The following is a 12,200-nucleotide window of genomic DNA, read 5'->3' on the forward strand; positions in this document are numbered from 1 at the left end:
TTAATTGTAGTTCTTTTATTCAAGTTTACGCTTCTTGGTAAGAATATTGCATTTTGTAAATAAGTACTGAGTAATATATCTTTTAATCAACATATTTAAATCAAAAACTGGACTTTCCCACTCGTCCCTTTGGGGAGCAGTTCCAAAAGATGCAGAGCCTCTCGTTATTAAACCATTCTGTCCTGAATGGCTTCGAAGCTGACAACAACTGACAAAATATTTTCTTAAGATGATCCCCCGACTTGTCAGATATTCTCAAACCCAAGATTCAAATGGAGTGTCAAGTTTGAGACTGCCGGAAAGTCAAGTTTGAGACTGTCGAAATGTCAAGTTTGAGACAGTCGGAGTGTCAAGTTTGAGACTGTCGGAGTGTCAAGTTTAAGACTGTCGGAAAGTCAAGTTTGAGACTGTCGGAATGTCAAGTTTGAGACTGTCGGAGTGTCTAGTTTGAGACTGTCGGAGTGTCAAGTTTGAGACTGTCGGAGTGTCTAGTTTGAGACTGTCGGAGTGTCAAGTTTGAGACTGTCGGAAAGTCAAGTTTGAGACTGTCGGAATGTCAAGTTTGAGACTGTCGGAGTGTCAAGTTTGAGACTGTCGGAGTGTCAAGTTTGAGACTGTCGGAGTGTCAAGTTTGAGACTGTCGGAGTGTCAAGTTTGAGACTGTCGGAGTGTCAAGTTTGAGACTGTCGGAGTGTCAAGTTTGAGACTGTCGGAGTGTCAAGTTTGAGACTGTAGGAGTGTCAATTTGAGACTGTCTTACAAGTTTGGGATCATGTTTTTTTTTGTTTTTTTTTTAAAGGGCTTTAAGGCGCTTGCAACACATTTAGGTCATATCAGTATCAGCGCCAGTAAAGAGGAAGAAAATGTGATAGTTAAAAGTTCTAGAATTACAATTAAAGCACCAAAGAATGAGCAAGACAAAGGGGATTTGGGAACAAATAAGGAGCAGATGTAGTTTCCAAGAGCATACCACAAATGTACTTAGTTTTTGTTTGTTTGTTGCTTTGAGTCTCTTCCAACACAATTGAAACAAAAAAACAAGCAATCTAACAAAAATAGTACAAATGTCAATCAAAATCATAACCTAAAGATATCATAAGCTAAATTATAAATAACCAAGAACAAACAGGCAGAGGATTTACAGGAAAAAAAATATCCCCTGTCAAAAATACAATCACCAACCAAAAAAGCAGGATAGGCTAGTAAAGAGAAGAAGAAACGACATCACTATCGGATCGTACACCCATGCGAACATCATAGGTATATGATTCAAGGGTGATGCTCCCATCCAACCACCCGCGTACTTAGTTTGAGATCACTTAAAAGGCTCATCCAGACACAAGCAAAGGATCCAACAAAGAGGAATACACTCAAATGCTTACATTTACATTCAAAACAACAAATATAATAATACATAACAGATGATTTACAAGGAAAACAATAGCATCTCCCAAAACAATAACTATGCATTTGACTGTTTCCCTCCCAGCCAGGACTCCGGCCAGGGCCAAGAAAAAAACCAAGTAATCTCATTCCAAGACAAAGCCAGAAAGCAAGTTGGAAAACAGATATAGGAGGATAGAAGACACAGGTTGTACCTCCCTGCCCACTATGGGAGGTCAGGAACCCCAAATTCGGGATCATGTTCACCAATCAGTCAATTTGAAGAAAGTTTTCTTGCCAAAATGAAAGAGAAAAGTAAAATATTTTGTCAAAATGCAAATGGAAGTATGGAAAGATTTCAAAAACTGAATAGATAACATTATTTAGCAGTGTAAATACAAGTATATAATGGCGAGGATTAAATCTTTATCAAAACAAAACAAAATCTAAATAAAAGTTTTAAAAACAAAACAACAACAATAAAAACCTGTGAAATCATAAAAGTTAACAACATTAGGGTGAGGAAAACATTTCTAATTATTCTTCCATACTCCTCAGACTTCACTTCGTTTTAAGAAATAGTTTGTAACTCTCAAATACGTTTTACCATGGGAACATTTAAATAAAAAAATGATCACAACCATCAAATCTGTAATGACAGATGATCATTACTCCCTCTCCTTCTTCACTCTCAAATTCTGGGTAGGTGTAATGTATGCACCAACAAAAAAAACAAACCCAAAACCTAGCACCACAGTAAGTGCCTCCCTTCCCACTATGGGAGGCCAGGAGCCCTATCCAGACTAAACAGTGCAGCACAGAAATCTCAAACACACAAGTCTCAAATTCATGGAAATCTGGAAAACGTCTCATTTCCCCTTTATAATCCCTCTATTTTTCATCGTATTGGCAGCACGAAATCTTGAACACTTTCAACGGCCAACACTAAAATCTCAAGCAAACTGGACATTCACCTTCATGTTCGTTCATAAAATTCTCTTGCCTTGTTTGTGCATAATGGAAAAGAAAACTTATGAAAACTATCATCATTCTCAGTGTGGCGTTAAGAGGGTTAGTTAAGATAAAGTAAAAGAGTGTACGTTTGTATGGAGTGTATGTGTGTGTGTGGAGGGGGTGGGGGGTTCAGAGAATGTTTAACCAGTGTCTTACGCATTAAGCCACATCACTCTATATAGATAAATCTTGTGTCCCAGTATCAGTGGGAGACTAGCAAGACAATGATGGCCTGAGCCTGTTACTGTTATTGTTTTTCAAACTTAAACAAGTAATTGGGGATTAAGAGGCATGGTGGAGATAAGTGAGATAAGCGATTAGGTACCGGCTTTGTCTTCTTTTCTATAGCCACCAAATTGGAATATTATTCCACCTCTGAATGAGACAAGGCGCACTAAACACTAAACCTCATTACAATGAGACGTTACCAAAACCACCATGTTTAAATCTCTACATTTTTATTTCGTATTCTTTGTTTCCTATTTGTCCTCAACACAGAAATCTTGAACAAACAGACCCGGTCCCAACTTGTTCGAGATTTTCATGCGGCCCTGTATGTATATTGGAAGGGTTTGTTGATAACATAATTCATCATTTTTTTACTATCAGTTCAAAATCAACAGTAAACATGGAAGATATCATTATCCATTCAAAATCAGCAGTATACAAGGAAGAATTTCAACAGTTACTGATGAACAATACAGGAAGGCACTATTTCCATCAAAATTATTGTGAGCATCTCAGTAATAATGTGCAACATTCAAAATGGAAAAACTAATCCTGAACTCAACGTTTAGCAAACTGCACCATATATAAACTAATAAATGGTATTCAAAGCATTCATTTCGACCCTATTAATTACACCAAGATTTTTCCCCTGGTAATCTATGATCTTAATATGACTTTCATTTGAATTAAAAGTTTATTCTATTCTTGTTTAAACATATTTTACTATTTCTATGTGATTCAACTCATGATATCACAATGAACATCTTCCAATTATTAGAGAGCTAAACACAATTACATCACTGGTAAATGTGCTTGATAATTATCTATCAATCAATACTAAGCAACACACACACATATTAGCAGCTCTGATATCCGAATGCAGTTATGGGCTCAATTTCCCATCATTGTAATGGATAATACTTTGTGTCGGTTTGAGATGATTTCCATTACAACAATGAGCCCATAACAATTTGTGTTATCAAACCTGCCAATAAGTTCACATTGATACAAGGTAATCTGTGGTTAGACTAAATAACTTAGTTCATTTTAGAAATTTAGAAAGAAAAACAATTATGTAGCTATTTGCACTATAAAAATTCAAAAAGAAGTATACCATCAAAAGTATCATTCAATTCAATTTAAATTCATTCATTTTCTCCCCGCAACAAAAGAACAAACAGCCCAAATTTTATTCATTGAGCGAAAATTTGTGGTGATTTATGAACAAGTACAAGGATTGAGTTTTATTTTTCTCAGACTCTGATTAAAAATACTCTGATTATATGTCACATGATAATTTAAAGCCATTTGCACAAAGCACTTCATTAGATAGCTGTATTGAGAAGGGAAAAAAATCAAACTTGGGGTTGTTTGTTTTGTTTTTAGGGGTTTTATAAAGCTAGCGATACTTGTAGTCCATTTTAGCATTAATAAGAAGGAAGGAAGATTGGAAAAAATTAGTAGATCTGAAGTTAAAAGCAGCAAAAAAAAAAATGTCATACAAAGGGCAATGGCTCAAATAGGGTAGACAGGATTCAATGACAATTCCATCAACAAGCCTAGTTTGATAATTACCTTAAAGTTCCATCTAGGCACAATCAAAGAGTCCCGCAATGAAAGATACACTCAACTGTTTACAGAGTACAATATATCAGAAACCAAAAATTACATCAGCACACAACAGAGAGATGATTAACAAGGGAAAAAAATATAAAGAACCGTACATATGACTGCTTCCCTCTCAGAAAAGGATCTCTGCAAGGACCAGAAAAAAACAAAACAGAGCAATTTCAATCCAGAACAAAGACAGAGAGCAACATAGGCAACATAAAAGGGGAAAAAAGGGGAATAGAAGATATAGCAAAAGGGACCTCTTGGCCAGAGGTCAGAAATTCCATCCAAATTTTGAGTTTACCTTAACAGAAATCAAAACTTGCCTTTCTAAGTATTAAACGTTAATGTGTACGCACTGGGAAAAGTGTCGTAAATTGCCACAAAAATTCCTGAAGTGATTGGTATTGCGAATCAATTTTACAGAGATGTGTCAATGACCAGCTTCCCAAGAGTTTGAGAGTTGTGAATGACATCATGATGCCCTTTGCCAGCATCCTCCAGGCTATAGATCTTGGCCACCTGAGGCTTAAGCCACCCAAACCTCTGTCCAGCAAAGATGGCGGCATGCATTTCTTTCACTTCGTCATCTTTAATATTCAAAAGAGTCATTCCAACGACAGATAAATTTTTCATCATTGTATGACGTGGATCAATTTCAATAGAACCCCGAGAACCAATGATAACGATACGACCTTGACGTCCTATGGTTATCAGATCTGCATTCAGGTTGACATTAGCCAACATTTCAATGATAACGTTGATGCAGTTGCTTCCAGAAAACTCCTCTGCAATTTTCTCCATGTATCCTTTCTCTCTGTGGTTGAACACTCTGTCTGCCCCTTGTGCCAATACCAAGTCCAGTCCTGATTGAGGAAAAGGGGGGAGGGGAGGGGGAGGAGGAAAGAGATGTGAAAAAAAATAAAATAATAATGTAGCTTGAGAGACCATTGCTATTATGTTTTACATCAGAAACATATATAAAAATTTAAAATTAAATGCTTTAATTCTTGGGTTGATATATATATATATGATATAATTTGGACAATAAAGATTATTATATATATATATATACAATTGCAGGAGCTCATTTTTAATGGTAAAACATTTCTAATATTTTTTCAAAGGTTTGCTTACATGAGTCCAAAAGAGCAATGTTAAGAGAACATCAGAGTGAACACTGTGCACCATAAAGTGGGGGAACAAATGGTTTTTACTTTAAAATCATCAGAGGACATTATATTTTGATAGTAGATCTATATTGTAAAACATTAGTTAAGAAAAATAATTTTAATAGTAAATCTATATTGTAAAAAAATTAATCAAGAAAAATAATTATGATAGTAGATCTATATTGTAAAACATTAATTAAGAAAAATAATTTTGATAGTAGATCTATATTGTAAAACATTAATTAAGAAAAAAAAATAGATATGACATTTTCAAATTTTGTGTTTAAATATTAAAAATAGAATGTCAAAAATTAAAAACTGACTGCTGTTTCTTCCCCTGTGGTATTATGTCTGAATGAACTAAAAGAAAGTTTAAAATCGGAATGACCAAATTGAGAAAATTTAAGCTTTACGTTTAGGAAACAAAGTATTCTCACAAAGAAAGGATTTATTTAAGCTAAAATTCTATCAGATAAGCCTAAAATTCAGTTGTGATCATCAGGTTTACCCCCACGTATAGTTTTGAGAAGATTGATCATGAAAGACTAATCCTTCTTTTATCTTAAACAAAAGTCTAAATGAGTAGAAAGCCTCATCCTGATAAAACATCTCAAAAAGTTAAAGACTAACCAAATAAACCACATTTGGGATATGGACCAAAAAATTTTTTTTTAAACATGATCGACGACTTCTAAAACAAAAACAGATTGATAGACATTTACAATTCATCACAAACTGCCATACTGTAGCAAAAGAGTATGGTGCCCCCCCCCCCCCCCCCCCCCAATCTCTCTCTCAATATATTGGACAATTTTTTTTTTTTTGTTTGTTTGTTGCTTTAGGTCTCTTCCAACACAATTGAGGTTATATGAGAGACCGCTGAAACAAAAAAAACAAGCAATCTAACAAAAATAGTACAAATGTCAATCAAAATCATAACCTAAAGATATAAGCTAAATTATAAATAACCAAGAACAAACAGGAAGAGGATTTACAGGAAAAAAAATATCCCCTGCCAAAAATACAATCACAAACCAAAGAAGCAGGATAGACTAGTAAAGAGAAGAAGAAACGACATCACTATCGGATCGTACACCCATGCGAACATCATAGGTATATGATTCAAGGGTGATAAAGTTGGACAATCTAACAATACGAAATGAAAAGGAAGACAGATAATGTGTAAGGTTCGGGTTTCCTCTTTATCAACAAAACAATCAATGAAACACTACAGACGAATGAGAGTGTCTTCTAGTGTTTCATCCATCATGTTTTGTTGATATAGGGGAAACCCGAAACATCTACATTGTCTTCATTTGATAAATCGAAGCTTCCATTTCATTTCTTATTGTTATTTATTTCTTCGAGCTTCAAACTGCAACTCTACAAGACACCATCACCCCTTAATGAACCCTACTTACCCTCTTGTGTACCAGCTGTACCAATCACCTTACAACCATGGGCCTTCAAAATCTGTACACAAGCCACACCCACGCCACCACTTGCGCCATGGACCATTACTGTATCCCCTGGCTTGACCTTCCCCTTGAAGAAAATTGCAGCATACGCTGTGTAGTATGGAACTCCAATCGCGGCACCTTGGTTGAATGACAAAGAGTTGTGAAGGTGACAAACATGCTTGACCTTGGCAGTGCAAAACTCTGCATAAGTGCCAGATTGATTAAAAACAGCAAGGACTCTGTCTCCTTTATGAAAGTTTTTCACAGCCTCTCCGACTTCCTCCACAATCCCTGCTCCATCTGTGCCTGGAGTATAGGGAGGCTTCAGGTCTGGGAGAAAGTTGCCCTGTCGAATATAGGTATCCACAGGGTTAATCCCTGCAGCTTTCACGCGGATCAGAACCTCATCAGCCATAGGTTTTGGAATGGATACATCTGACTGGAGTTTCAAGTTTTCCTCTCCACCAAATTTTGCAACCCTAACTGCTCTCATTGTTCTATTTTGGAAGAATTTGCGTATAGAAGCAATTGTGAAATCTGAAAAAGGAAAAAAAAAAGAGTAAGATGGAAATAATTATTAGCTACATGATGGGCATGGCTCTAGTTTTTGATTTCCTACTCATTTCGTTTACTTATATTAAACTGAGATTTAGAGATGGAACATGTGTTGCTCTTCCTACTGTCATGAATAGATTTTGACATCTCATTCACGATGAGAAATAAAATAAATTAATATGCACGAGGCATGTATCTCCACCAAAGTGGGTAGAACGCAATTTACTAAGTACACATACCTAGATTTTGGTTGTCCTGTTAGGAAACGTTTAATAGTAATTCAAAATAGTCAAAGAGAGAGTGAGTAAGCAGTGACGGTCGCTTATATACTCTGACAAACAGAATATGACGTCACAATCACGAATGGAACATCATGACAACAACTCCCAACAGCCTCGATCGAGATAGTACACACGAACACACAACATAAAAAGGCATATTGTTCCCTGCACTACTGTAATATAGCCCCTTTTCCAAAATTATTTTTTTTTTCATTTTGTTTGTACACTCTTGATCCTTTCCCGACAGTGACTGAACTGGCAAAGGCAAAAGCTCTGGCGTCTTGATGGGTGGATATCAAAGTTAAGCAAATATTCCACAAAGTCCCGAAAGATAAAAATCTTTAAATATATTTAATGTGAGGAATGGAGTGGCTGGCCGTCGGGGCATAGATTGTAGAGAGAAGTGAGTGAAGGAAAAGAAAAGAAAAGAAACCCGTCTGTCATTCATGCTCAAGATTATAACAGATCAAATACCATCAATAAAGGCAGACTCCTTTTTCACGCCACGACCAAACAAAAGAAAAATCCGAGCACTCACTTTTGCCAACCACATAACCGAAAACCCCATTGAGAGATACGCCACAAACAATTCGAACTGCTTCAAAATCCCAAAGACAAGAACACAAAACTACAGAAATTCTTTCTTCATTAGAACTATCTCGGAGTGGAATGGGCTGGATGAACTGGTCATCATGGCACCACACCTAAACGATTTCAAGGCCCGACTGACATGGGCCCGCGCCCAATGAGGACGCCGCTGAAATACAACCAGACCATTGGTTTCTTCAGCGCCAACCAAACAGATACAGATACAGGAGATTAGACATAGCTCTATCAGCTTTTATAATAAGTGGCAACGTGATACACTTTGATGGGTATTCCATTGAAACGGGTTATAGAAGAAAAGAACATTGGAGTCACTATAGACGACAAATTAATTTTTGATACACATATCAGTGAAAAAGTTTAAAAAAGCCAACTCCATGTTTGCCATCATCAGACGCACATTCCAATACCTAAACAAAGAGACATTCTTACCCCTCTATAAAGCGCTTGTGAGATCGCACTTAGACTATGCACGCTCAGTTTGGTTTCCTTGCATATAGAGAAATACAACGAGCTAATTGATATGATATGATATGATATAAGTCCAGATTTATGTAGGCTTTTACAGCCTTTTATCTGCTCTTGTGCATTCGTGAACGTATATAATTCAAGTCTCTCAAAACTGGGCATGCCACATAGTGGAAGGAGGTGTCTGAATTTAACTTTACAAACAGTATTTTTCTGTTTCACAATGAGCATCAAGACGGCACTTGAATGCCTGCAATGAAGGGGCGTCGACAACTGTTGCAGGCAGGCGGTTCCATTGTCGACTACCCTAACTGAGAAAAAGTTCTGCCTAAGGTTTAGAGAACACCTTTCTTTGGAGAGTTTGAATCTGTGTCCTCTGGTGGTGCTGGTGGAATCAAGATTTAGAGGGCTCGTGCTAACAGAGTATAAATTATGTGTGTATTTGTACGCTTCAATTAGGTCTCCTCTGTCTCTCCTATACTGCACGCTAGGTATTCTTATCTTTTTCAGTCTTTCTGTGTATTCTAGATCTTTGAATCCCGGAATGACCCGAGTTGCGCGTCTTAGAACACTTTCTATGAGGTCTTTGTTTTTCTGTAGTCGTGGTGCCCATGCTACATTGCCAAATTCCAAATGGGGACGTACAAGTGCAGTGAACAATTGTCTCATGTTATCTCTATCAAGATGAGTGAACGACCTCCTAATGAGGCCAACGATTCTGTTTGCTTTATTTACTTGGGTTTCTATGTGCTTAGAGAACTTCAGTTCCTGATCTACTAACACACCTAAATCTTTTTCCTCTTCAGTAGGCTGAAGTATGACAGTCTCGCTTGAGTCATGATTTCTCATTGTGTACTGATGGTGCGGGTTTCTATATCCCAAGTGCAAGACATGGCACTTGTCTGCATTAAACCTAAGCTGCCATTTATCAGCCCACTGTACCAAGCTGTCAAGATCACTTTGGAGCTGAGTTATGAACTCTTCCTTGTCTACTCTAGAGAACACCTTAGTGTCATCTGCACACATTTGGCACAGAGAGTCCACAACGTCTGGAAGATCGTTAATAAATATTACAAACAAAACTGGACCAAGGCAGCTTCCCTGTGGAACACCACTCGATACTGGTGCCCAGTCGAAGGTGTGCAAAGGAGGGCCACAAAACAGTTGCCTGGACTAGGATCGCTAGATTACGAGGAAAGACTGAGGAAACTTAATTTACCAACCTTGAAATACAGAAGATATAGGGGCGACATGATAGAACTTTACAAGATGACAAGTGGTAATTATGACTAAGACATGACAGAATTCATCAAAAGGAGGAAAGACTTCACAATAAGAAAAGACACCAGAGGTAACAAAAAGAAACTGCTCACACAAAGACCAAGATTGGATGCGAGAAAACACAGTTTTACTGTGAGAACAACGAAAATATGGAACAGTTTACCAGATTCTGTTGTGAATGCAAAAACCCTAAATAGCTTCAAGAGCAGACTAGACAAATTTTGGTCTGACCAAAATGTTTTGTAAAATTATAAATGCGCTTTAGATTGTAAAACCAGAAGAAACTTAAATCACAAAGACAATGGCGAAGAGGACCTAAGGACCTGTGCTGGAAACAATCCATAAGTATCCATAAGTGTAAGTAAGTAAGTTAGAGTGACAGAATGTAGAACGAAAAGTATATAGACTAATTTGAAATTAATTCAAGGGAAGGCTATTAAAGGAAAGATGATCTAATATTAGCAGGTAAAGTTTTTCTAAGCCTACCGAAATATAACTGGAGTGAGATTAATTCAGTTCTTACTAAAATAAAACTTTAATAAAATAAATTGAATAATTATTACTGACTGTGACACCTGTCATACTCATACACACAACTCAACAAGCAAAGGCAAAGGTAGATAGATAAATTGAATTTGAATGACTGACAAGCCGAGAAGGAGCAGTCCACTCTTAATTTCTGGGCATGTTACTTACAAACAGCACTGGAATGAAGCTGAAGTCCCTCAGCTGACCACTGGCTTCTGATATAGCTGAGTATGCTTCAAAGTGTTTATGTTGAATGTGCAAGTGCAAATGTCATGACAGGCGACATGGGCTGGGCGGTGACCGGAGATGAAACCTTTGGCCTTGAACTTTGAATTTAGAACACCCCTCTTGCGACTTTCGCTTTCGATTTATTTGTTATGTAAACACCATCGTTATCTAACAATACCAACTGTGTTCCAGTACTTTTATAGGTTCTAGCAGGACAGTTTACGCGATTCTGTCCAGTTATTTTGTGCTGTTTCATGATTGCTGCTTTTCGACGTCCTCCTAGCTACTGTCTCAAATATTTCAGGAGACCCAAAATGACAACTGCACAGGCACAGTCGAAGTCGAAAGTTGCGATTGTCTTGTTCAGAAACGATCTGCGGATTCAAGATAATGAGGTAAAAGTAAAAACAATAAGAAGTGAGGGAGATGAATATTTACTTTTAAATATACTTAGATAATTATTTGTGTCTTTGGTAGAGGCTAAGAAGACCAAGATTTTGGTCTCCCTATCTAAAATCAACCAATTTGGCCAGGTCAGGGAGACCCAAGATTTTGGCTTCCCACCAACGTCAAACTCAAACGCAAACCATATTTTCGTTTATGGCCTTTATGGAACTGTTGTATGTTGAAGAGGTGAGTTTATTTCTTCTATTGATAATCTTTTTTTTTTTGTTTGTTGCTATTCTTGTTGTTTTGGGTTTGTTTGTTTTTGTTGGGGTTTTTTTTTTTTAAAGGCTTTGTGATAATTTTGCCCTACCTCTACCCCTCTCCCAGAAAATTAAACGAATTATTGAAACCATGAGAAAATTGAAGGCCAAAAAAAAAAAAAATGAAAACTAAACAAAATAAAAGAAAGAGAGAAAAAGAAACAAAAATATTTTTTCTGTTGGATGGCTGATAACTGGGAATCTCGCCCCCCCCCCCTCTCTCTCTCTCTCTCTCTCTCTCTCTCTCTCTCTCTCTCTCTCTTTCTCTCTCTCTCTCTCTTCTCTCCTCTCCTCATCACATTGGGGGGGGGGGGTGTTGGCATTCTAATATTACGCAGTCTAAAAAAACAACAATACAAAACAAAACCACTCCACGATCTATTAGATGATATATATATATATATATATATATATAAAATATATATATATATAATATATAATATATATATATATAATATATATATATATATATATATATATATATATATATATATATATATATATATATATATATATATATATAATATATATATAAATATATATATATATATATATATATATATAATATATATATATATAATATATATATATATATATATATATATATATAATATATATATATATATATATATATATATATATATATATATATATATATATATATATATATATATATAT

General features: G+C 36.2%; 2 protein-coding genes across 3 annotated transcripts in view; one reads left to right on the plus strand and one right to left on the minus strand.

The window, feature by feature from the left end:
* LOC144966120 (zeta-crystallin-like) lies at positions 1–10,914 on the minus strand. The gene is made up of 3 exons (XM_078902228.1): positions 10,756–10,914; positions 6,830–7,405; positions 1–5,102 (listed from the first exon to the last, which is right to left on the minus strand). Exons 2-3 carry the CDS (start codon positions 7,359–7,361, stop codon positions 4,657–4,659), a joined length of 978 nt encoding a protein of 325 aa, XP_078758354.1. The 5' UTR covers positions 7,362–7,405; positions 10,756–10,914; the 3' UTR covers positions 1–4,656.
* Positions 10,911–12,200, plus strand: part of LOC144966106 (cryptochrome DASH-like) — a 17,374-nt gene continuing 16,084 nt past the window's right edge. Inside the window, exon 1 of one of the 2 annotated variants that reach the window (XM_078902204.1) lies at positions 10,911–11,210. Coding sequence is in view for 1 of the 2 variants with exons in the window: in XM_078902194.1 (XP_078758320.1) it covers positions 11,070–11,210 (141 nt within the window). In the remaining variant the exon portion in view is untranslated. The remainder of the gene's footprint in view (positions 11,211–12,200) is intronic. The other variant, XM_078902194.1, reaches the window with a different exon arrangement.

This window comes from Berghia stephanieae, chromosome 1 (assembly GCF_034508935.2).
Source record: "Berghia stephanieae isolate SIO BIC M18660-M18661 chromosome 1, UCSD_Bste_1.3, whole genome shotgun sequence".
In the NCBI taxonomy this organism is placed as follows: Eukaryota; Metazoa; Mollusca; class Gastropoda; order Nudibranchia; family Aeolidiidae; genus Berghia; species Berghia stephanieae.